Below are 25,663 nucleotides of genomic sequence, written 5' to 3'. Positions count from 1 at the left end.
ATGTGCAAGGATGTTTACTGAAGCGATTACCATAATTAGAGAAAACAATCTAAGTATTCATCTGTAATAAATTATGGACGAGTCATATAATTAAACATATGCAGATATTTAAAGGATGTGGGAGGTCCATATTTTCCAATATTAAGACTATAAAGGAAAGTGTTAGAACAGTATTGTTTTATTTATTTTTTATTAATTTTAATTGGAGTATAGTTGCTTTACAATGTTGTGTTAGTTTCTGCTGTACAGCAAAGGGAATCAGCTATACATATACACATATCCCCTTTTTTGGATTTCCTTCCCATTTAGGTCACCACAGAGCATTGAGTAGAGTTCCCTGTGCTATGCAGTAGGTCCTTGTTAGTTATCTATTTTATACATAGTAGTGTATGTATGTCAATCCCAATCTCCCAATTCATCCCACCCCTCCTTCCCCCCTTGGTATCCATGTTTGTTCTCTACATTTGTGTCTCTATTTCTGCTTTGCAAATAAGTTCATCTGTACCATTTTTCTAGATTCCACATATAAGCGATATTATATGATATTGTTTTTCTCTTTCTGACTTACTTCCCTCTGTATGACAGTCTCTAGGTCCATCCACGTCTCTACAAGTGGCACAGTTCTGTTCCTTTCTATGGCTGAGTAATATTCCATTGTATATATGTACCACAGGTTCTTTATCCATTCCTGTTTTTTTTTTTTAAAAATTTATTTATTTTTGGCTACGTTGGGTCTCTGTTGCTGTGCGTGGGCTTTCTCGAGTTGTGACGAGTGGGGGCTACTCTTTGTTGCCGTGCTCAGGCTTCTCATTGCGGTGGCTTCTCTTGTTGTAGAACACAGGCTCTGGGCACGCGGGCTTCAGTAGTTGTGGCTTGCAGGCTCTATAGCGCAGGCTCAGTAGTTGTGGTGCAAGGGCTTAGCTGCTCTGTGTCACGTGGGATCTTCCCAGACCAGGCCTCAAACCCGTGTCCCTTGCATTGGCAGGCGGATTCTTAGCCACTGTGCCACAGTCCCGTCTGTAGATTTTTTGAAGAACAGTATTATGTTTTAATACCTAATACATGCATGAACACTGTGTATGTATACAAGTTTTCAGGAAGAATTGAGTGATTGCACCTTTGACCTTTCCAGTCACTGTCTGACTTTGTTTCACCATGAACGGCCATTACTCAAAGGAGGTGACATAACCTAAAATTTAAGAACCCAAACTCTGAAGGCAACCTGCTTGAGTTCAAATCCTGGCTTTATCAATTACTATCTCTGTTAGGTAAGTTCTTTAGCCTCTTTGTGCCTTAGCTTTCCCGTCTGTATATGGGATGATAAATTTTGAGGATTAAATAAATTCATATATATGAAGAACCAGAGTAGTAAAGCTAAAAGTGCTTTACCACTATTATTTTAACTTACAATTTTAAAAACTAGGTGTTGATATATTCAGGGAAACTGGGTGGCCCTGAGAGTTTTCTGTACTATCTTTGCAACTTCCTGTGAATCTATAATTATTTCAAAATAAACAGTTCTTAAAAAGTTGTTTAAAACAAACCACTGATATAAAAGATGGTCAAGATATAATGTTAATTGAAAAAAAAAGCAAGTTGTATAGTAAGCTCTATTTTGTGAAGGAAAATGGGAAAGGGATTAAGTATATATTTGCTTATGTAAAATGAAATTCTAGAAGAGCACATTAGAAACTAGTAACAGTGGCTACTTGGGTAGTGGGCAAATGGGCTTTATTTTGGAATCAAGTGACTGTTTCCCAAAGGTTATTTTAAATAAGAGGTATAACAAAAAAGAATCACAAATAACACTTATATCAAAGCATAAAAGCACTGCATTTCCATTTGCAACAAGTTGAATAACACCAACTTGACAAATTACGAGTTCAATGATGAAGGTACTTTTCCAATGGCTCAATTTTACTCAATGTGTAAAATTCAGAGATGTTTCATTCCTTAGTTTTTGAAGCGGAGCTGAAGAGTCACTCCTTTTGGCTTCAGCTAGACAAGGTTTTTATTTTTTAAAAATTTATTTTTGGCTGCATTGGGTCTTCGTTGCTGCGTGTAAGCTTTCCCTAGTTGCAGTGAGCAGGGGCTACTATTGGTTGCAGTACGTAGGCTTCTCATTACCGTGGCTTCTCTTGTTGCGGAGCCCGGGCTCTAGGCACATGGGCTTCAGTAGTTGTGGCTTGCGGGCTCTAGAGCGCAGGCTCAGTAGTTGTGGCGCATGGGCTTAGTTGCTCCGCAGCATGTGGGATCTTCCCGGACCAGGGCTCGGACCCGTGACTCCTGCATTGGCAGGCAGATTCTTAACCACTTCGCCACCTGGGAAGCCCTAGACGAGGTTTTTAGAGTTGACAGCAGGAATGTAGGCTTATCGAAAATCTAATGACATTGCTAATTAGAAGCTTTTGAAATGAGGAAGACAACTTAAGGACACTCCAGTGTTAAAGAAGCACATGTTAGGGAGGTCCCTGGCGGTCCAGTGGTTAGGACTCGGAACTTTCACTGCCAGGGCCTGGGTTCAATCCCTGGTCGGGAACTAAGATCCCACCAAGCCACGTAGCATGACGCCCCCCCCCCCAAAATATATATATATGCACACGTTATAAATCCTGGACCTTGACGGCATTAATCCTGGAGAAGGGACAATTACATATACAAAGTCTGGACTTAGCTAGTTAGTCCTGGGAGGAGAGGAACAGACATAACCACAGTGTACCCACCCACATTCCAATACAGCCTCCTGTGTCCAAACAAGCAATGCCAAGATAGATACTAGGATGCTATAGGGACCAATGTATAAATTCTCTGAAATCTCTTGATATTTCTGTAAGTTCCATCTCGTCTTAACTCCTCAAATGTCTTTTTAGCAACATCTTAGGGTAAGTTATGCCAGCTGCTGTAATAAATAACACTTAAATCTCAGTGGCATAATAATGATTTTTGTAACTATCACAGTCCAACGTGGGCCGAGGGTGGGGGGACTTTCTCCACACGGTCATGTAGGAATCCAGGCTTTAGGAGCCAACATACAGCTTCCAGGTCATCCTGGAAATTGATATCTCGTCAGCACGCAGGAAAAGAGTAAAGACAAACAGAACTGTAATCCTAGGAAGTGGCATTTTTTTCTTCCCTATGTCATTGGACAGAATTCAATCACCTAACTGCAGGGGAGGCTGGGAAATGTAGTTTGTGCATCTCAGAAAAAATTTTATAATTTAGTTAATATATATCCTTGTCTCTGCCATAAGCAGCTATAAATCTTTCTCCTTTGTTAGGATTTCCTGGGGTGGGATAGGGAGGGTGGGAGGGAGGGAGACACAAGAGGGAAGAAATATGGGAACATATGTATATGTATAGCTGATTCACTTTGTTATAAAGCAGAAACTAACACACCATTGTAAAGCAATTATACTCCAATAAAGATGTAAAAAAAAAAAAAAAAAGATTTCCTGCTTTTCAGTGACCTTCACAGTAATCCTTTGAGCTAGACTGCATGGATATTATTCCTGCTTAAACAATGAGGAAAATGCACTTCAAAGAGGACTTGGCTGCCTTGACCAAATGTATACTAAGACAATGAAGCATGATCTCGAACCCAAGCCTTGCCACAGTGCTACACCTCCCACCCAAACCAAAGGGGACGCAGCTCGCTTCAGTACTCAAATCAATCACACCTTCAGTAAAGTAGTAGATTATGATTATAGCTTTCTCATACAACTTATTTCCTCAAAATAAAAAAGAAAAGGTTCATCATCAACTTAAGTTTACAAGTAGTCATAAAAAGTTATAAAGATTATGTGGTAAAATTTTAATGGAAATATATTTGGGAGAATAACAAAACTGGTCACATACAATAAATTCTGGACAAATTTCAGACTTTATTTTTTCAAAAATTGCCTCTCCCTCTTCTTTCTTCTGGAACTTCTCTCAGATGTATGTTGAATCTTATCCTATCCTCTACTTACTTCTTAAATTCTCATTTTCTCTGCTACTTTCTGTTAATATCTCCATACCTATTTTCCAGTTTGGTAATTCCCTCTACAGCTCTGTCAAATCTACTCTTTAATCTGTCCAAAGACATAATGTAAATTATATTCATCTCAAGATGTTCTAATAGGTTTGTTTTCAAGTCTCTTTGGTTGTTCCTCCACCCCCAACAGTAATTTGACCTTAATACTTTAACCCTCCTTTTATGTCTCTATTTTTAAAATTACCCCTCAAAGCATCTCTTATTTTGCTCAATTAAATATCTGGGCATCTAATTCTTCTGTTTTCAAAAAGCTGTTGACTTTCACTCACAATGAACTATTTTGCAATTATTTTATAATTTTAAAAGTGCATATTCAGTGGGAATATTTGTAGGAAGTGCATACTTATGGGAAGCCTGTGCAGCCTGGATCCAGAGTGATTTCTGCAGGTGTTTTTGTTTTTGCTTCTGTCAGTTACCTACTGGCATTACTGGCCCAAGTTCCGACGTTTATGCTAACTTTGGCTTGTGGTTCCTGGATATAAAAATTCAAACCCAAAGCCTGTCTGTGGTGCTGGCATGATCACAGGTTTTCAGCAGAGACCTTTTTCTCTACCCGGAGTCCAACTTTCTTGCTTCTTCCCATACATGTGTTTTCTTAGCCCATTTTCTTCCCAACAGTGTAGCCCTTGGAGGTTCTAGCATAAGTTTTACAGCCCAAACCCCTAGGTGATAATGGAAAGCACTCCCACACCCTCCCTTGAAGCCACAGAGCCACCTCAAAGCCTTACTGCTCTGGCCATCAGCCCCCATTTGTTTCAGGCTCCTGGGGATTCCCCTCACAGTCCACTGGATGGCTGCAACTGGAAGGCCTCCATCCTACATTTACAATTTTATAAAAAGATCAGCAAGCAATAGAAAGGAACACAGACAAATGGAAGCAGATGTGTTTGAGGAATGCATTAGAGATAAAGCCTTTCTTTTAAAATTTGCCTTTTTATTGTTGTCAGTGCAACACAATTCAGGAAGGAAAAAAAAAGAGCTTCTTAAAGCTATTAAATAAGCTGATTTTAAAAAACAGGATCAGTAGCACAGGTTTGGGGGATTAAATGTTTATTAAATCAAGCTTTTAAATTATATCCACCTACAGTCTGTAAACAAACATAGTACATGTGTAGGTAAAAGGCTCAGATTAGAGCTAGTGGAAAAACTGAAGATCCCTTTGTACAGTGGCACCTCACTACTCCCTGGGCCAATACCATGGGGCCAATGTTATAGCTAAGAGTTAAATGAAAAACCAGAAGGAGTTTAGTTCAATTCCACCTGCTAGGATGGGTTTCGAGACAGATATTTGTTCCACATTATAGTAGGTTGGATTATACAAGGCAACAGTGTAGTTTTTACATTCACAGATTTGGCTGAAACAGTATAAATTAAGCTTCTCTTCTAGATGTCTCCCTCCCCTATTACCATAATTAGTAAGAAAGGTGAATTAAAATAAATGATGGACCACAGGTGGTTATAAAAATAGATAACTCGTAGAGTAATAAATATCTACAGTTAGCAAAGCACAAACTTATATAAAATTTACCTTTTTCCATATGTGCAGAATATTATAATTATGTTCAAGAGGTACAGTCAGAAGACCTCAGAGTGGTAAGAGGGCATTTATAAAGAAAAAACACTCAAGTACAAAACCCAGAGTAGGAAGCTGAATGCAGATGAGAATATACAAAAGACAAAATCCGAATTCCTCACATCTGATGATCCTACTTGACAGACACCACAATTAGCTTACAGCCCTTTATGTATCTTAAAAAGCAACACTTTGTTACCTATGTACAAACTTTTCAAAAGATTAATTATGAGACAAGCAAAAATGGATTGACTTAACAGTGGCCCTAAAATCAATGAAACTTGTAGCATTTTGTGTGCTTTCATATACTTCTGTGTACAGGAGTTTTTAAAATTCCCACAAAACCCGTTCTATAATCATTTTGGGTATAGAAGGGAAAAAGTTCCAAGCTGGAAAATAAAAAAGGTCAAAATCTCGGGCTTCCCTGGTGGCGCAGTGTTTGAGGGTCCGCCTGTCGATGCAGGGGACATGGGTTTGTGTCCCAATCTGGGAGGATCCCACATGCCACGGAGCGGCTGGGCCCGTGGGCCATGGCTGCTGGGCCTGCGCATCCGGAGCCTGTGCTCCGCGGCAGGAGAGGCCGCAGCGGTGAGAGGCCCGTGTACCGCAAACAAAACAAAACAAAAAGGTCAAAATCTCAAAGTGACTGAAAATCCATGAATATGTAAGACATTCATAACATTCCCTTAAACACTTATCAAGTACTACATAAGGTAACTGCAATGTTATCCTGAAACCAATCACATTTACGAAGATACAGTAATTCCCATTCTAATTCTAGAATTAAAAGCACTTAGTCCACACAATGTGCGTTTCAGCGAGGTTGACATCCACTTGGCTGTACCTCATAGTGTCACCTTAAAGCTGCGTCAAAGATCCATGGCAGACCTGAACTGTAAAGGTTCAGAATGAACACCACCACAGGTAGTCATTCATCCTCATTTTTTGCAGAGAGTGAAGGGTATACTTGAGCTGTCCTAAGGTCACCTCAGCCTGGAAACTTTCGCAAGTTTCCTTGCCCAAAAAAAAAAAAGTCTCCACAATCTGTCTGGGACTTGCTGGGCTAAATAAACAGGTTCCACTAACACACATTCTACCCCTTCAGGAGGGGTGTACAGATGCAGCTTTTCCCAAACTCACTGGACCTTGCCAGGGAACACCGGAACCACCACTGGATCCCGGGACACTCGTTTCCTATGGAACATGATTTGAGAAATGCCAATCTAAAATAAATTTTCTACAGTAGTGGTTCTCAAACAGTAGTGAGCATTGAAACACATGGAAGGCATGTCAAAGCAGAGACACAATACCCCCACTTCAGAGGTCTGGGGTGGGACCCAGGAACCTGCATTTCTAAGAGACTCCAAGTGAAGCTGCTGGAGTGAGGTCCACACTGAGTGATATCCTTCTAGACAAGGACGCACGCAAGCCTCAGCTGCAGGAAGCCCGCCGACGGCCTCAAGAAAGGCTGCAAATGGCATTTGCTACAACCAATTAGCGTGAGTTCAAACCAGCTCTCAAGCCTGAGAGCCTCTGGCTGTGCCCCTACTCACTGGGCGACAAGGCACAGTGACTGCACCTTAAAAGAGGAATAACAGCAGCCCCCTTTCAGGGGATCCGTGAGGCTTAAAGGAAATATTTGCACAAAAGTACGACCTGACAAAAAGCATCATACAAGTGTCATTAATCAGAAGAATGTGTCAGTCACAGCAGAAAAATCCCAGATGAGCTTTCTGTCTTCTGCCACTGCTGAGCCCTTATGAAAGCACATTCTGGTAGCTAATGAAGAGAAAAGAGGCTAAAAATGCAGAAAACTGCAGTGAGAGGAAAATAGATGAGTGGATTACCTAATTAAAAATAAGTAATTGTTAAAAAAAAAAAGATCAACCCACAATCGAAGTAGTTAATTATGTTGGCTTTGAGATAGTGTTTAAAAGTTACAGTATGTTGATCTTTGAACTCACTCACTCATCCACTTTACCATGTTAATGTTGGTTAAATTTTAACCTCAAGAGAATGAGAAAAAAAAAATTCCTTCACTGGAATACATAGGAATTAGATCCAAAACTTTTTGCTGCGATAGTTCCAATCTGATAAGCTACCACAGTGGGAAAATTTCAACAGTGATTTTTAAAAAGGGTCTTTAATTTTGGTTCATAGAAATATCCACAGAATGAAAAAGGAACACACACTCACACGTTCATATATGTGCGTCTAGATGTTGCCCAGTAACATCTTAGCCAATGAACTTCATCTCGCAATTCAAAAATGAACCTGTAAAAATTCATACACATCCATGATGGGATTACGGTCAAGCAAACATCTTGTTGCCAAGTCCTGGCTTCCATCTGAATCCAAATGACTGATTGGAAAGGTAGGCCTTTCCCTGACAGGTTTCAAGATTCACTTTATATATGCTCTGGATGGCTCTGGAGACAAGACAACATCTCTTGAACGGGCCTGCCTTCGTAGCAGATCTGGTACACCGCAGTGAACAACGGAAACCTGGTCGAGGGGACAGGAAAAGACAAGTTAAACCATCTGGCCTACCTCACAGAACCAACTAGTCTTTCTCTCCTGCCTAACGGACTACAGACTAGCATATGCTAGTATTGGAAAACAAAGCGACCGCCTTCACATCCCTCCATTATTTGGTCTGCAGAGAGCCTCTGCATGGTGGCTGTAAGAACTTGGTACAACCTAAACCATCCCCTGCCTCGCTGTTTGGAGTGCGCCGTCTACACTCACATCCCAGGGTGGTCTTTATAGGGTGATCTGTGGTCAATGACATCAAGAGTTGTGGCTCAGGCTCTTGGCCAAATGTAGAATGAATCCAAGTTTTTGTCACTATTTTAAAAGGTTGGAGAATAAATTTTAAATCGCAGGGAGGTACTGCTCTTGCTTCTCCAAGAAGAATCATCCAAGAATGAAGATGAGGCAGCCCACACAGCACCATAAATAATGCAGGCCTGGAACATTCTCAAAAGAATCAACGTGGGGACCCACAATTAGCGAAGTGCTGATCTCATGTTGGAAGTGGGGTTTATTCTGCCTTTTCTTCCAAGATGTGAACACAGGTATAAATGAAAGTTTGAAATGGATGAGGGCACGAAGGAGTGAGCTAGTAATCCACTGTAAGAAAAGATAACATTATGCCAGGGTACTGCTGGCTCAGCAAGTTATTATTATTTTTTAATGGCAAAAATCACTAAGGAAATAACTTTATAATTTCAATCAGGCTTTTAAACACACACACGTACACACACAGCCTAAAGTGAGCTTGAAAGAATCACAGGAATCTTAAAAGCCATTCTGAAAATTATCTAGTTAAGCATCCTATAATGACAATGTAATTTAAGAACAGCAAACAGTGCTGATTAGTCATATGTCTTTATGACAGTCTGTCACTGTGGGTTTTTTTTTGTGGTACGCAGGCCTCTCATTGTTATGGCCTCTCCCGTTGCGGAGCACAGGCTCTGGACGCGCAGGCTCAGCGGCCATGGCTCCCGGGCCCAGCCGCTCTGCGGCATGTGGGATATTCCCGGACCGGGGCACGAACCCGTGTCCCCTGCATCGGCAGGCGGACTCTCAACCACTGCACAACCAGGGAAGCCCCACTGTGGGTTTTTTTAAGGTTCAGAATGTTCTGGGGGTTTTTTGGAGTCAGGTAGAGAATCAAATCTGACTCCACAGCCTATTAACTTTGGGCAAGTTTCACAAACCCTCTGACCCTGTTGCTCATCTGCAAAATGGGGCTGGACACTCAAGATTATTGTAGTAACTGACTTATGTGTAAGGTGGACAGTACGACACTTGACATATGGTGGATGTGCAATAAATAAACAGCTTATAAATGCAGCCACAGGGTGGCCACTGGGTCCCAGACTGTTTGAGAGGACAGGGCCCAAGCCTAGTTTGTTCACCTCCGCATCAGCACAGCCTGGCCCAGTGCAGGCAAGGGGCAGGTGCTCAGTGAGTATTTGTTGAATAAATTCTTGTGAATGGGAGTTAGAGCCTGGAGATTTCAACCCCTTCCATGGCTGAGTTTTCCTCTTCCTAAGATGAGAACAACTTGTATGTCCCTCAAGCAGGGTGGCAGGTGGTTAAGTGGCCACCCGAAACCATTCCCAACCCCTTTCTCTCCTTATCGAGATTGGAAATAGCCTAAGGCTCACTTTTGCAGCCTTTCTTTCACCTAGAATTGGCCCAGTAATTTCTAGCCAGCAAGACACAATACATCTGGGAGAGTTTCTGGGGAAGATCTTTCTCTCCTTGAGAGGCACTGGAGGAAAAATCTGCTACCCAGACTGCCCTTGCTCCCTGCCCCTGAGTGCAGTTGTGTATGTGATGCTTGGAGCTGCTGGAGCCATCTTGAAGCTTTGAGGGAAGGTTAACAAGATCATTAAGCTTCTAATCCAGAGGCACTGAGCCAACACTAATCATGTCCACCTCCAGATTCTTTGTTACATGGGAAAAATAACCCTACTGTTCAAGGCATTTTAACTGGGCGTTGCTCTTGAAGCCGAGAGCAATTTTCATGACCAGCCATTTCCAAAATGCGTTCTGTAGATGAGATGTTAACAAGTGATACAGAGGTAGGGAGAGGGGGGATTTCTATCAATAAGCAATTTATTTAACCCTCACAACTGCCCTATGAGGTAGATAATATTATCTCCACTCTATAGATGAGGAAACTGAGGCACAGTTTCTGACTTTGTAGCCAACACTCAACCACTAGGTTATAATGCCCGTCTCAATGCTATTTTCTAAATTTTAAAATGCTACGAAGCCAATTAGATCAGTTTGGGGAACTCTCTAAAGAAGGTTAGAAGTGAAAGGAGGACAAGGAAACCATAAACAGAATGAAAAGACAACCTAGTGGATGGGAGAAGATATTTGCAAATGGTATGACCAATAAGGGGTTAATATCCAACATGTATAAACAGCTCATACAACTCAACAACAAGAAAACTAACAACCCGATTAAAAAATGAGCAGAAGAAGTGAATATACATTTTTCCAAACAGGAGTTGCAGATGGCCAACAGGCACATGAAAAGTTGCTCAATTATCAGGGAAATGCAAATCAAAACCACCATGAGATATCACTTCACACCTGTCAGAATGGCTATCATCAAAAGGAACACGAATAACAAATGTTGGCCAGGATGTGGAAAAAATTTACAGTCCTATTGGTGGGAATGTAAATTGGTAGAGCCACTGTGGAAAACAGTACGGAGGTTTCTCAAAACACTAAAAATAGAACTACCATACGACCCAGCAATCCCACTACTGGGCACGTATCTGAAAAAAACGAAAGCACTAATTTGAAAAGATACATGCACCCCAATATTCATAGCAGCATTATTTACAATTGCCAAGATATGGAAGCAACCTAAATGGTCATCAACAGATGAATGGATAAAGAAGATGTGGTAGATACATACAATGGAATATTACTCAACCATAAAAAAGAACGAAATTTGGCCATTTGCAGTAAATGGACTTGGAGGGTATTACGCTAAGTGAAATAAGTCAGAGAAAGACAAATACTGTACCATATCACTTACATGTGGAATCTAAAAAATACAACAAACAAGTAAACATAACAAAGAAAGAAGCAGACCCACAGATATAGAGAACAAACTAGTGGTTACCAGCGAGCACGAGGAGAGGGAAGGGGGGAGGGGCAATACAGGAGTGGGAGAACAGGAGGTACAAACTATTATGTATAAAATAAGCTACATGCATATATTTTGTAACATGAGGAATATAGCCAATATTTTATGATAACTAAATGGAGTATAACCTTTAAAAAGTGTGATTCACTATATTGTACACCTGTAGCATATAATATTGCACAGCAACAATACTTCCCAAAAAATAAATATTTTTTTCAAAAAGTGAAAGGAAGACAAAAGATAATATTTTATTAAAAAATGGGTGTAAACCAAATAAATCAGCTATCCTACTAATGGATACTGAGGGCTTAGATGTGTCAGGCCTCAATCATGAGCAGGGATGTGCAGTATTATAAATGAGGCCACAGGCCTCAAGGAGCTTACAACACTCTTATGGGCTGATTGTACCCCTCCCCCAAACTCACCCAATGCCCCAGCCCCTCAGAATGACTATATTTGGAGACAGGGCACTGAAGGAGGTAATTAAGTGAAAAGGGTTCATTAAGATGGACCGTGGGACTTTCCCAGTAGTCCAGAGATTAAGACTCTGCCTTCCAATGAAGGAGTCTCGGGTTCGATCCCTGGTCAGGGAACTAAGATACCACACGCCGGGTGGTGTGGCCAAAAAAAAAAAGATGGGCCCTAAACCAATACGGCTGCAGTCCTCATAAGAAAAGGAGACTAGGACTCAGACGTATACAGAGGGGGGACCACGAGAAGATGCGGGAAGAAGAGGCTTCAGAGAGGTCAACCCTGCTGACACCTTCGATTTCTGTCCTCTATAACTGTGAGAAACAAATTTCTGTTGTGCGAGCCACTCTGTCTGTGGCATTTTGCTGTGGCAGCTCAAGCAGACTAATACAAACACCTGATACTCACACATGGTCATAAAGACACAGGCACAAGGACGTTAAGTAAATCAAATTTCACAACAGCAGAAAAACCCCAACAATGTCTATTAATGTCTTAATGTCTATCAAGAGAAGGTTGGTTAATAAATAAACTGAGGTTCTCCCACACCATGGAATGTTCTGCAGCCATTAAATGAGACCTCTAGGTGCAGACGTGGAATGATTTTCAAAATATATCCTAGGGGGGCTTCCCTGGTGGCACAGTGGTTGAGAGTCCGCCTGCTGATGCAGGGGACACGGGTTTGTGCCCTGGTGCGGGAAGATCCCACATGCCGTGGAGCGGCTGGGCCCGTGAGTCATGGCTGCTGAGCTTGTGCGTCTGGAGCCTGTGCTCCACAACGGGAGAGGCCACAACAGTGACAGGCCCGCGTACCGCAAAAAAACAAACAAACAAACAAAAAAGACTCAAGAGGAGAGGAGGCCTGATTTAGCCCACATTGTTTACCCTCAGCTTCATGCTTTGGTCATGAGGAGTAAGGAAATGAGGCTGAGCCTGCCAGTTCTGCTTTATGAGTGACAGCTCCACAGGGCGCCAGCTCTCCCCATGCTGCCTCCTCCTCCTCCTCCCTCCCCTTCTCCCCTCTTTCCCCCCTTCTCTCCTCCCCCTTCTTTTATATATATATATCTATATATCTATATATCTATATATCTATATATATCTATATATCTCCTAGGGGACTTCCCTGGCGGTCCAGTGGTTAAGACTCCACACTTCCAATGTAGGGGGCACAGGTTCGATCCCAGGTTGGGGAACTAAGATCCCACATGCTGCACGGCACGGCCAAAAAAAAAAAAAGAAAAAAAAATTCTGAAGTGATGAAAAGGGACAAAGCAGACTGTGGAGTTCGTTACCCATCACACAAACAAAAGGGCCATGTGGGAAGTTCAATGAACCCTGAGAAATCCACCTCCATCTGGCGTAGGGATCAGGACCCACTTTAACCTGTGTGCCTTTTTCTTTTCTTTTTTTTTTTTCTGTACGCGGGCCTCTCACTGTTGTGGCCTCTCCCACTGCGGAGCACAGGCTCCAGACGCGCAGGCTCAGCGGCCATGGCTCACAGGCCCAGCCGCTCCGCAGCATGTGGGATCTTCCCGGACCGGGGCACGCACCCGTGTCCCCTGCATTGGCAGGCTGACTCCCAACTGCTGCGCCACCAGGGAAGCCCCTGTGTGCCTTTTTGTATGACTTTAATTTTTTTTTCTTTTGTATGACTTTAATTTTTTTTTTAAGTCCATAGCACATTAGCAGCAATAGTATCTAAACCAGGGGTTGGCAAACCATGGCCTGAGAAGCAAGTCTGGCCTGTGACTTGTTTTTGTGCCGCCTGTAGGCTAAGAATCATTTTTACCTTTTTAAAGAACTATGAACAGAAACAAAGACTGTAGGGCAGAGTCCTGTACGTGGTCTACAAAGATGAAATCTTTGTTATGTGATTCTTTGCAGAGAAAGTTTGCCGACTGCTGCTCTAAACAGTAAGTTCAAAGCAGGGAAAATGATTTGTATCTGGAGGATACGACAGAGGTTCTCTGAGGACAGACCTGGCTTGCCTTGTGGGCGATGATGGCTGAGATGCTCATAAGGGGGTGTCCAGGCAGGCCAAACCGCAGGACAGATGCACACAGGAGTCTGAGAAGGAGGCGGTTGGGGCCAAGGGAGGTCCGCTTCCACTAAAGCAGGGGTCACAGGACACGCTGTTAGAAACAAAGTTGGTACTCAACTGAGATGCCAACCTAAGGCCTGTGGACCTCCTTCTCTAAGAGCAGGAGGCCTCTGAGTTAGAGGTGACCACAGCAGTCATCTGGTCTACCCCTTTGACTTTGTGGATAAACGGCACAGAGCAGCTAAAAACATGACCTGCCCAAGACCACACAGCTAATGAGACACAAGGCCACTGTCCTTCTGCTCAGCGCTCTTTCTATAGCAGGCAAGGGAGAAGGAAATGGAGGAAGACCAGCATGGTGATGGCTGGAATGGAAAAGAAAGAAATCCAGGTAAGCGGTGGTGCAAAGGGAGAATAGCAGGACTTGGCTCTACTTGTGCCACTGGGGGCAGGCGCAGTGGGGGATGGACCCATGGGACTCGACACTAGGCCTGGGAGAAGGGCAGGTGCCCCTCAATCCAGCAGCGACCTCACTAAGCACAGGGATGGCTGGGTCGATTTCTAATCCGAAGAAAATGGGACATGACTGTGGAGAGGCAGGTTTCTCCTGCTTCATTACACTTGCTTTAAAACAGGCAGGTACTGATCCCAGAACACCTGTTCCAGCCTGTATCCTCCAGTAGTTAGACAACACACACAGACTCACACCGGCCAGTGTGTCAACTCATAGAATCCTATCAAAGGACAGGACCCTATCCTATCTGTATACTACTGTGGGATCCTAGGACTCTACCTTGGTTGCACACAGATGCCACTTTAAAACTGTGATTGGGAGAGACTCACCATCATCAAACACCCAGGTATTTTTTTTAAGACTTAAAACAAAAATTCCTGATAAAGACTTAACGGTCATTAAAGTAGTCCCAATCACACACAAACCCATCAGTGTCTGCTGTTAAATAGGTAAGGAAAACCATGCATGTCATGGGTATTTTCCTTTTAATCATGATTAAAAGGTAGTTCCCCTCTTCCGACGCTTGTTTATGACTCCCCCCTCTGCCCGGCTGGCATTGAACGCCGTTTCAAAAAAATCAAATGCAAATTAAGGAAGGAAGACAAATGCTCTGTTGCCCCTCATTTTTAACTTCCAATAGGGAACTGGACGGCGAACAAGGGGGAGAGCTGGATGCAGGCGGCGGGGTTAAGATGCAGGTGCTTGGGACCAGCAGCATCTAGACTGACCTGTAGAGGGTAAGGGAGCTGATGGCAGACCTGTGACCCACCTCCCGGTGCAGAGAAGTGCACGCTGGGGACCAGCTCCCCACTCTCCCAGGCACCCACCTCTCCAGACTATTACGGGAGCGTTAAGGACGCCCAGGATGTGCCACACAAGCATTTACTGGGTGGTGTGGTAGCATCGTGATTACAAAGACAGGCTTAGCAAATCGACAAGAGGAAAGGCTGGGGCAGCCTCAGACGCTGGGCAGCTTCTGCGGGACCACTGGGCTTCCTCCCTCCATCCCGCAGCACGGCAAGCTGATCCAAGCCACCTCTAACACGTGACCCGCCTGGACAGGCAGCAGAGGATGGGTGGGGAGACTACAAGGCTGCTCATCACACCTTAAACAGGGCATCTCTAGTGCTGGAGTCCTGGGGGGAACTTGTCCTTCCTTCTTTTCTGAATTGTTTGACATTTCATTAACAAGGCTGTATCTTTTTATTAAAAGGACAAAGTAATCTTTTTTTAAAATTTAAAATGTATGTCATGTAGCTCTTACCAAACACCCCGCAGGACAAGCCAGAATCTCAAACTTCCTATTTTGTACTGTGCCCTGCAGCGCTGAGCCTTCCTCCCTCGTTTCATGTTTTGTGTAAATGCTCATTTTCAGGGTAGGCAGATGTTTCCTGCCATAGACCCTCACATCACACAAAGGACGGAACTAACCCAGTAACTTTCTGCACACACTCATCAAGTGCCTGTGCTCATGTGCTGACCAAGCTGGGGGTCGTGAGTGAGCAAGGCGGGGGGATGATGGCCGCTCCCCTGGCCTCATGGACAATGGGACACTTACTTGTCGAGCAGCCCCTTCTGTTTGAGTATGCGGTACACCTCGGCCGAAGTCTGAGGTCCTTGCAGCTTCTGCCCATTCAGCATCTCCTTCTCCAATTCTTCGATGGTCTTAAAAACAAAGGATGAAAACAATCTCCTGTAAAATCTAGAGCATCACTTATTTTAAGAGCAGAGTGGGGGAGGAGAGCTGCAAGCCAAGAAAAGATAACGACATACAAGGCAGAGGGCGTAGGACTGAAGCACTTTTAAGCAAAGGCAGATGGGGGTGAGCAGGACAAGCCCAGCACACACAGCCTCCACCCACAGGTCAGCGGCTCTCCCCAGACTGGGATCCCACACCGGGGGCTACCTTTCCGGTCCTGGCAAAGGCCTCGGCCACCCTGCGGTTCCGGCCCCCATAGCAGGTGGTGATCAGATCAGCCACGCCGCAGCTCTCCAGGAAGGTGGCCGTGGACACCTGGCCCTTGCAGAAGATCCTGGCAAAGGCGATCATTTCCATGAGCCCCAGGCGGATGACAGCGGCTTTGGTGTTGTCGCCACAGCGGAGGCCGTCGCAGAACCCGGCTCCCACGGCCACGATGTTCTACAAAGGAGACAAGAAGCCCGGGGATGCCGTCACATGCCCGCTGGGGGAGAGAATGCAGGGAAGGAGGGACACTGGCTCCCCTGGGTCCCACATGACCCAGGGTTCTTTTTTTTTTTTTTTTAACATTTATTTATTTATTTGGCTGTGCCGGGTCTTAGCTGCAGCATGCGGGATCTTCGTTGCTGCGTGCGGGATCTTTTAGTTCCAGTATGCGGGATCTAGTTCCCCGACCAGGGATTGAACCCAGGCCCCCTGCATTGGGAGCTCAGAGTCTTAACCACTGGACCACTAGGGAAGTCCCACGACCCGGGGTTCTGCTTTTGTACCCGTGACAGAGAGCAGAAAGAAGGGACCAGGCTCCCATATTCCCATTCACAGGGCAAAGAGCCTACACCTGTGCTCAGAGGGTGGCATCAGCCAGAATGGGAACGGTGGATGGTAGTCTCTGGTCAAATACTGTTTGAACAAACGGTTTTTTTTTCTTTTTCTTTTTTTTTTTATTTGCAATAGGTGCTTTTATTTATTTTATTTTTTTCTCTCCCTCTTTTTTTTCTTTTATAGTTGAATAAATCAAAGGCTTTATTCAACTATAACATTCACAGAAAAGTAGTCAAATCATAAGTGCACAGCTTGATGAATTTTCACAAACCAGACACACCTGTGTAACCAGCTCCCTGATCAAGGAGTAGAACGTAACCAGTGCCCCAGGAAGCCCCCTCTGACTTTCTCCTGGTCACCCCTGCACCAAAGGTAACCTCTCTCCTGACTTCTAATGGCACAGGTTTACTTTCCTTGTCCTTAAACTTTATATGAACAGAATCATACAGGGTGTAATCCTTCGTGTCTATCTTCTCTGTCTCAATTTGACAACACGTTTGTGAGCTTCAGCCGTATTTTTACACATAACGCATTTATTTTCATTGCTACGTTATATTCCATTGTGCAAATATACTGCAATTTATCCGTTCTGTTGATTGGCATAGGGGTAGTTTCCAGTTTGGAGCCATTACAAATGGCTCTGCTATGACACCTGGTACATGACCTCTGGTGGCCGTGAGCAGGCACTTCTGTTGGGAGCGTACCTGGGTCAGAATTGCTGCGTGATGATGAATGCATACGTGCAAATCAAGTTTCTGCCTTTTGTTTCATTTAATAATCCCTGGGATTTCCCTGGTGGCACAGTGGTTAAGAATCCACCTGCCAATGCAGGGGACATGGGTTTGATCTCTGGTCTGGGAAGATCCCACATGCTGCGGAGCAACTAAACCCGTGTGCCACAACTATTGAGCCTGTGCTCTAGGGCCCATGACCCGCAACAAGAGAAGCCACCACAATGAGAAGCCCGCGCACTGCAACAAAGACCCAACTCAGCCAAAAATAAGTAAGTAAATAAATAAATAAATTTAATAATCCCTAAATGAGCATTTCTGAAGCGCTGGGTTGTTGCGTGGCTCTTTGCTGCACACCAGGCAGATCAGACACAGACCTGCCTCTTCAGAAGCTGATAACCTAGTTCGGGGGTCAGCAAATCAGGGCCAAGTGTTATAAGTAACGTTGTACTGGAAACCAGGAACTCCCGTTCAGTTACATACTGTCTGTGGTTGCCTGTGTGCTGTCAACAGATCTGAGTAGTTGTGCAGAGACCTTTAAGGTCTGCAAAGCCCACATTTTCTAACGAGCTCTTCTGGAAAAAGTTCGTCACCCCCAACTTAGCAGGAAAATAAAACCTGTGCACAAATCACAATGATGCTCAGCAGAAAGCAATATTCCGTAAGAGGTACTGAAGGTTGGGTCTCATTTCAACCCATGTGTACTAGGCGTGCACTGTGGGAAGCCCCGCTGGACCCTGGAGGGGCTGAGGGTGCCCTCAGGGGGCAGGGGGCTGCAAAGATAGAATTAGACACAGGGTGTCCTCAAGGAGTTGACAGTATCACTGGGAAAAGACACAGAAAAGCACATCAGGAGACAGAAGGATGAGATTGTGCAGAGAAGCTTCATTTCAAAGCAGGGAAGCCTGCATGGAGGAAGTGGCATCTGAACTGGGTCTCAAATCCTATGTAAAACCAGACAATCACATATGCCAAGTAGTGCCTGAGTGGAGGTGACAGGGGGTGGTGGTGGGGGGAGGGGTGGACTTGTTTGGGACACCAGTCAACCCTCAGGTTGCCAGCTCTTTCCATGTTACCAGCTCCCTCTCCAAGAGCACTCAATGCAGGAAAAAATGCAAGTATTCTGCTTCTGTCTAACCACACAAGCATTTTGCCATAATACCTGATGCCTATATATGGATTTGTGCCTTAAGACCTTAAACTATGAAGCCAGTTAGTAACAATGAGAAATAAGCTAACATAAGTGCATTTCTTCCTCACTCCCCCTAATTTTTAAAAATTAATTAAAGACAGAACATTTTTAAAAACATTCACGACTATAAAATCTGAGGGATAAGATAGAAAATGGAATGACCCGGGGAGGAAAAATGTATTCTCTGGTTGATATGCAGTTTTTTATAAGACAGATCAAACACAGCACTGATGTGGCCAGGCTCTCCCTGACAGGACGCGGCCACTTCAGATGAAAAAGTTCCCGTGAGCCCTCTAGAAGCTTCGGTGGGCTTCCGACAGAGCAGGACCCTCTCCTGGCTCCCCGGGTGGCAGCAGATGAAGACAGCCGAACGAGGGAGCTGAAGGCAGGGGCCCTAAAGGAACCTTCCCTTCCTCAGCAATCACATCAGGCCTTACTCTGGTTCTGGCTATTCCTCTGCAAAGGCCAGGATCCACGCAGACCCCGGCTCCTACAGCTGCAGGCGGAGCTGAGGAATCCAGCCTCCTGACCCGGGAGCATGTTTTCATAAGGTACCACCTCTGCCTGTACCTGTGAGCTTCTCCAGTCCTTCCCACCACACAGGCAATGCAGACTGTAGGTCTCAGCAGCTACCTGATGGCAACCACCAGCCCCAAGCACCTGCTGCGTGTGCACAGGGATGGGGGGAGGGCGATTCCCAGCTGGGCGCGCTTGGCATCTGGCAGCATGACGTGCAGAGGAGAGGGGACAGGCAGAGTGAAGGAGCTGGAGAGATGCTGACGGGCGGACTGGGATCCATTCTGCGGCTCTGCCCCAGAGCTGCTGAGTTGGGATGGAACAGCCGGACCTTTTAGATGGGACACTGTGCAGAGACCAGGAGCGAGAGAACACCCAAGGCTGGGCCCAAACAGGCCCAGTCACCCCTCCTGGCATAGCAGCCAAACCGAGGAAGCACATAGGGAGATACGAGGGGCACACGCATGACATCCAGTGGGCTTCTGGTTCTCAGTCTGCCTTGTCGCTGTGTGACCTTGGGATAATCACTCCATCTGTCTGAGCCTTCTTGGCCTTGGTTGTTAAATTCAGGGCTTGGACGAGATCTCTCAAGGCTCTTCTGCTGGTGACATCCCTCCAGGGAATCTGGATCAGTTGTGGCCTGAACTGCAGTCCCAGGGGACTGCAGACAGTGGGACAGCCCTGGGGCAACAGAGAGACACCTAAGGATGTGCAGAGAGACTGACCACAGAGACCACGAAGCCAACTGTTGGTGAGCCCACCAAATGGTTTTATCGAAGTTACCATGGCAACATGCCAAGGCCTAGCTTCCAAATGGTTAAATTGTGGAAATGGCTCTCTGATGCCTCCTGGGCTGTGTCCCTGTGCCCCCCTCTCCTCACAACGTGACCCACTCTGGAGGTCACTTGACAAACCAACCCCAGCCAACGTCTACAGACTGGATGGGACATAACACGGACGTCCTTTCAACAAGGGGCTCCTATGGATTATTTACGAAGCGCCTACAGTGAGCCCACCAGGCCACTGCACACACGGTCTCATCCAAATTCTCATGGCAACCCCGGCAAGTGTGTGCCTGTCCCCCTGGCTGGCTCAGCGAGGGTCAACGGCTTGCCAAGAACGCCCGGCTGATAAGTGATGCACATGGGACACGCCCCCGGTGCCTGGCTCCACGGGCCCACGGTTCCCTGTCCCCTGCTGCTTCCATGGTATGGCAAATGTGGCCTGGCCACTCCCACCCCTCTCCGGGTCCAAGAGACCTTCCTGAGACCTCTGCAACCAGATATCAAAGAGGACTGCCTCTTGGGCCTGCATGGAGGCTCAGGAGGCAAAAGCAGGAGGCCTAGGAGGAGAAAAGATTTATGGGAAAGAATAATAAAAATAACAGCAAAAGTTAACCTTATTGATAAGGGGAGGGGGAAGGGTAAGCTGGGACGAAGTGAGAGAGCGGCATGGACATATATACACTACCAAATATAAAACAGATAGCTAGTGGGAAGCAGCCGCATAGCACAGGGAGATCAGCTCGGTGCTTTGTGACCACCTAGAGGGGTGGGATAGGAAGGGTGGGAGGAAGGCGCAAGAGGGAGGGGATATGGGAACATATGTATATGTATAGCTGATTCACTTTGTTATACAGCAGAAACCAACACACCGTTGTAAAGCTATTATACTCCAATAAAGATGTTAAAAAAAAAAGTTAACCTTATTGAACTGTTTCTAAGTGCTTCATATATTATTAACTGATTTAATCTTCACAACGTTCCTACAAGGCAGGTCCTGTTACTACACACAGTGAGGGGCAAGGAAACTCAGGCACCTGGGTAAGTAGCACACCCAAGGTTGTACAGTCAGGATCAGGAGAGCTGGGTTTCGAGCCCTGGCAGCCCAGCTTCCTAGTTCTCTCCAGGGAGCAGATCACGCAAGGCTGCTCCAGGCCGGTGAGTGGAAGGCACAGAGGGGCCAGCTCAGCAAGACAAGAACTTTCTAACAGGAAGAGTTGACCCCACCCAACGGAAAAGACCGAAGCAAAGGGAGTGCGCTCTCAGTCACTGGAAACATCCAAGCAGGAGCTGTAATGCACGAGCCCTGAGCTCCAACGCGTGCTTCTAACCTTCTATGTCACTGCGCTCAGAGAAAAGGCAGAGGAGGGTGCCCGTGGCCCAGGGGCACACAGGTTGGGACCACCTCCCAGTTTCCCCTGGATGTCTGGCCTCCCCACCATGGGGAGGAGGGGCCACTGCAGAGTCAACCCCTCCCTTCTAAGGGGACCCTGGGCCCTGTTTAATCACCATATGATGCATCCTGAAATCCTCACTCTCTCACCTACCACTCATCACTGTCAAAAGAAAAATAAACACACTGAGCTGGTCAGATCATGTCTGAATAGCACCCGAACAGATGTCCTCTGAGGTCGCTCAGCTGTGAAATTTATCACTATCCGCTGGGCATTTAAATCTGCTTTAAACTATTCATGTGAATAGTGAAAATTTATTCACTATTTTAAACAGAGCTAAAAATACCATGATTTTCAGAAGACAGGCGTCCTTAAGCCCCTGCCCATTTCCCGGGTGATAGTAATACTCAGAGGCAATCATCCTCCGCGAAGTGCGGTCTCTGCAATCCTGAATCGGGGCGGGTTGGATAGGGCTCAGTTTCTTTCGCTCCCACCCACCCACAAAAAGACTACAAAACTGGAGGAGCAGCCCATGTGACCCGCAGTTTATGCCAACACTCTCACCACCTAGGGAGAATGGCCCTGCTGAAAACCAAGTCAGTATTTTCTGTAAGTCCAACAACCCGCCTGACTCTTCTTGAGGCCACCTCCGAGTGCATCTGACCTCTCCTCGCGGAAACCTGAAAAGTGTAGGCTAACTATGTCGAGGTACCACGTATGGTTTGCAGGTTGGGTACTGTGTAAGGCCACCTTGGCTGAGATGTCTAGGAGGCCCAAAGTCAAGCCCACGCTCAGCCCACCAGGCTGCACACCCTGATGAGAAGCTGCCTTAGCGAGAGCAGTGTTGTCCAGCAGAAGTTTCTGCGATGACGTAAATGTTTGCTATCTGCTCGTCCAACAGAGTAGCCACTAGCTGCTGAGACTCACTTAAGACTAATGGGGCTACTGAGTCTCTGAAATGGGGCTACTGTGACTCAGAAACTCAATTTTGAATTTTTAAAAAAAGTTTTAATTAATTTGCATGTAAACGCACACAGCCACATGTGGCCCTGGCTGAGACGGGGCACCAGGCTGTGGCCCACAGTACATTCATCACAGCCAAAGCCCTGGAGGAAACCTACACGCCCAGCAATTAGGGTGGTGAGCCTCACCACAGACAACCCTACAAAGAATGCCGAGCCTCTGTGGCACAGGTAATGGGTGTATCTCCCAATCTACTCTCCTTTTCTTCCTGAGTCCTAGAGTTCCTGATTTTCATGCAAGTATATGGCTACCCAGAGAGAGGGGGAAATGTCCCAACCTCCCCTGCAGCAGGTATAGTCACACAATTAAGTACTGCCCATTAAGATGAAGCCAAACTGTTACACTGTTACTCCCAGAACCTGCCTTAAAAGACAGCTGCCACATGCCCTTTATCCTTTTTTTCACCCTGCTGCCTGGAAGGCAGATGTGATGGTTGGAGCTCTGGTCACCATCTTGGAATACAAGTACAAGAGCCATACCTCGTGAGCTGGAAGGAGCCTGGGTCCCTGAGAATTTGGTGGAATGGAGTTGTCATATGGATTCAGGATTTTTACACAAGAAAGAGATAAACTTCTACCTTGCTTAGCCACTAATTTTTTTAAAAATTGTTTGTGAAACTAAATCTGGTTTTAGTGCACAGGTTTTATTATTTATTTATTTATATAAATTTATTTATTTTTTATTTTTGGCTGTGTTGGGTCTTTGTTGCTGCACATAGGCTTTCTCTAGTTACGGTGAGTGGGGGCTACTCCTTGTTGCGGTGTGCGGACTAATTGCGGTGGCTTCTCTTGTTGTGGAGCGTGGGCTCTAGGCGTGGGCTTCAGTAATTGTGACGCGCAGGCTCAGTAGTGGTGCAAGGGCTTAGCTGCTCTGCGGCACGTGGGATCTTCCAGACCAGGGCTCGAACCTGTGTCCCTTGCATTGGCAGGTGGATTCCTAACCACTATACCACCAGAGAAGTCCCAGCCACTATTATTTTGGGTCTCTGTTAATGAAACTTAATCCTGATAAAGTATTTATTAAAAATAACATAGGTTGAGGACTTCCCTGGTGACGCAGTGGTTAAGAATCTGCCTGCCAATGCAGGGGACGGGGTTCGAGCCCTGGTCCGGGAAGATCCCACATGCCGCGGAGCAACTAAGCCCGTGTGCCACTACTTAGCCCGCGCACCACAATTACTGAGCCTGCGTGCCACAACTACTGAAGCTCGCGTGCCTAGAGCCCGTGCTCCACAACAAGAGAAGCCACCGCAATAAGCCTGCACACCACAATGAAGAGTACCCTCCACGCTCCACAACTAGAGAAAGCCCTCATGCAGCAACGAAGACCCAATGCAGCCAAAAATAAATTAATTAAATAAATAAAAAAAAAACATAGGTTGAGCTGTACACTTATGGTTTCTGTACTTTTCTATATGAAGTACCTCTTAAACTTTACATTAAAACAAAAATTCACTGCTAGTGAAAGAAGCCAGACACAGAAGAGTACATATTGCACAACTCCATTATAAAAATTCTATAGTGTACAAAAGCAGATCAGTGGCTGCTGGCTTGGGAGAGAGGGGTGAACTACAAAAAGACATATACGTGGGCTTCCCTGGTGGCGCTGTGGTTAAGAATCTGCCTGCCAATGCACGGGACACAGGTAAGCCCTTATCTGGGAAGATCGCACATGCCGCGGAGCAACTAAGCCCGTGTGCCACAACTACTGAGCCTGTGCTCTAGAGCCCGCGAGCCACAACTACTGAGCCTGCGTGCCACAACTACTGAAGCCCATGTGCCTAGAGCCCATGCTCTGCAACAAGAGAAGCCACTGCAATGAGAAGCCCCCGTTCGCGGCAACTAGAGAAAGCCCACGTGTAGTAACAAAGACCCTACGTAGCCAAAAATATATAAATAAATTTACCAAAAAAAGACATACAGAATTGTTTGGGGTGATGGAAATGTTCTGTATTGTGGTGATGATTTTCAGGGTATATACACCCAACTGCATTATATATTTAACTGGGTGCAGTTTAATATACACGAATTATGCCTAAATAAAGTTGATATTTAAAAAGGAATACTCCCGTAGTTATTAAGAGATTAATTTAGCTAAGAGGTGAAGGACATTCTGAAGCAGTAAGATGCACTGGTACAACATGATTTTGCATTTTGAATTTTCTTTTTCTTTTATCCTTGTAAGGAGCTGTTATCTTTCTTCCTCCTTTTTTCCCCCTTTTTTTGGTAAGTCAAATGCCCTCATGTTTTTGAGCACAAAAAAAAGTGTACTTCAAAAATATTTTTAGTGTGGAGATTTCTAAAGGTTGTTAATGTGGAAAAAAACAAAAAAGAATGCATATACGTGTGTAACTGAATCACTTTGTCGTACAGCAGAAATTAACACAACATTGTAAATCAACTATACTTCAATAAAATAATTTTTTTTTAAAAGTAAAACAAACTGCTTGAACAGTAAGATCCAGTTTTTCTTTTAAAAAGGGGACCTAACAAATGTGTGCTTGCTAAAAAGACTGGCAGGGGAGACAACAAACATTAATAGTGATTATCTCAGGATGTAGAGACTGTCTATCAGTCATTTTCACTTTTTTCTCTACACCTCTCTGTTGTGTGAAACTACCTTTTATAATCAGGAAGAAAACAACAAAATGATTAATTACATAATCAAAGAAACACACGCCCATTTGCCGTGGTTGGGCAGGCTCTAGCAAGGGAGGGCTTCATTTCATTCAACTTGCCTGGACACCAACCAGAAAAGTCAGGTCGTCCAGAGTAACAAAAGACACCGGACTGAATCTTAAAATCCATGATCACATTCTGACCGTGCTAATATCTGCTATGTTTGAGTCATTTACTCTTTATTTTTTTTTAATTTAATTTAATTTAATTTTTTTATACAGCCGGTTGAGTCATTTACTCTTTGGCTCTCTTATCTCCTTATCTGTCCAATGGGATGGTTAGACTCAATTACTGCCAAAGCACCTGTTTCTCAGTTTTCAAAACTCCCAGCTCTGATGCAAGCCAGCAGCAGTGATGGTAACTGATCCTGTTTTAAAGGAAAGCCAGGGGAAGGATGCTAAATGGTCCTCAACCCCCATCTGCCTCTGCCCCCCACGAACCACTCTATCATGGGTAGCGGGAGGCTTCCTGCCAACAGACATGAAAAGCCATGCTCAGTTCAGACACAGGACCA

At 45.1% G+C, this 25,663-nt stretch overlaps 1 protein-coding gene across 2 annotated transcripts in view; it reads right to left on the bottom strand.

Annotated features, from left to right (window-relative positions):
* Positions 1-3,833: 3,833 nt before the first annotated feature.
* Positions 3,834-25,663, bottom strand: part of GPD1L (glycerol-3-phosphate dehydrogenase 1 like) — a 58,028-nt gene continuing 36,198 nt past the window's right edge. Inside the window, exons 6-9 of one of the 2 annotated variants that reach the window (XM_060022094.1) lie at positions 16,219-16,452; positions 15,871-15,977; positions 13,737-13,889; positions 3,834-8,111 (exon numbers count right to left, since the gene is read on the bottom strand). In XM_060022094.1, the coding sequence (XP_059878077.1) occupies positions 13,772-13,889; positions 15,871-15,977; positions 16,219-16,452 (459 nt within the window). In that variant the 3' untranslated portion in view covers positions 3,834-8,111; positions 13,737-13,771. The remainder of the gene's footprint in view (positions 8,112-13,736; positions 13,890-15,870; positions 15,978-16,218; positions 16,453-25,663) is intronic. The other variant, XM_069541136.1, reaches the window with a different exon arrangement.

This window comes from Delphinus delphis, chromosome 10 (assembly GCF_949987515.2).
Source record: "Delphinus delphis chromosome 10, mDelDel1.2, whole genome shotgun sequence".
Lineage (NCBI taxonomy): Eukaryota > Metazoa > Chordata > Mammalia > Artiodactyla > Delphinidae > Delphinus > Delphinus delphis.
The sequence above is the reverse complement of the archived record's forward strand: the minus strand, read 5'-3'. Positions and strand labels throughout refer to the sequence as shown.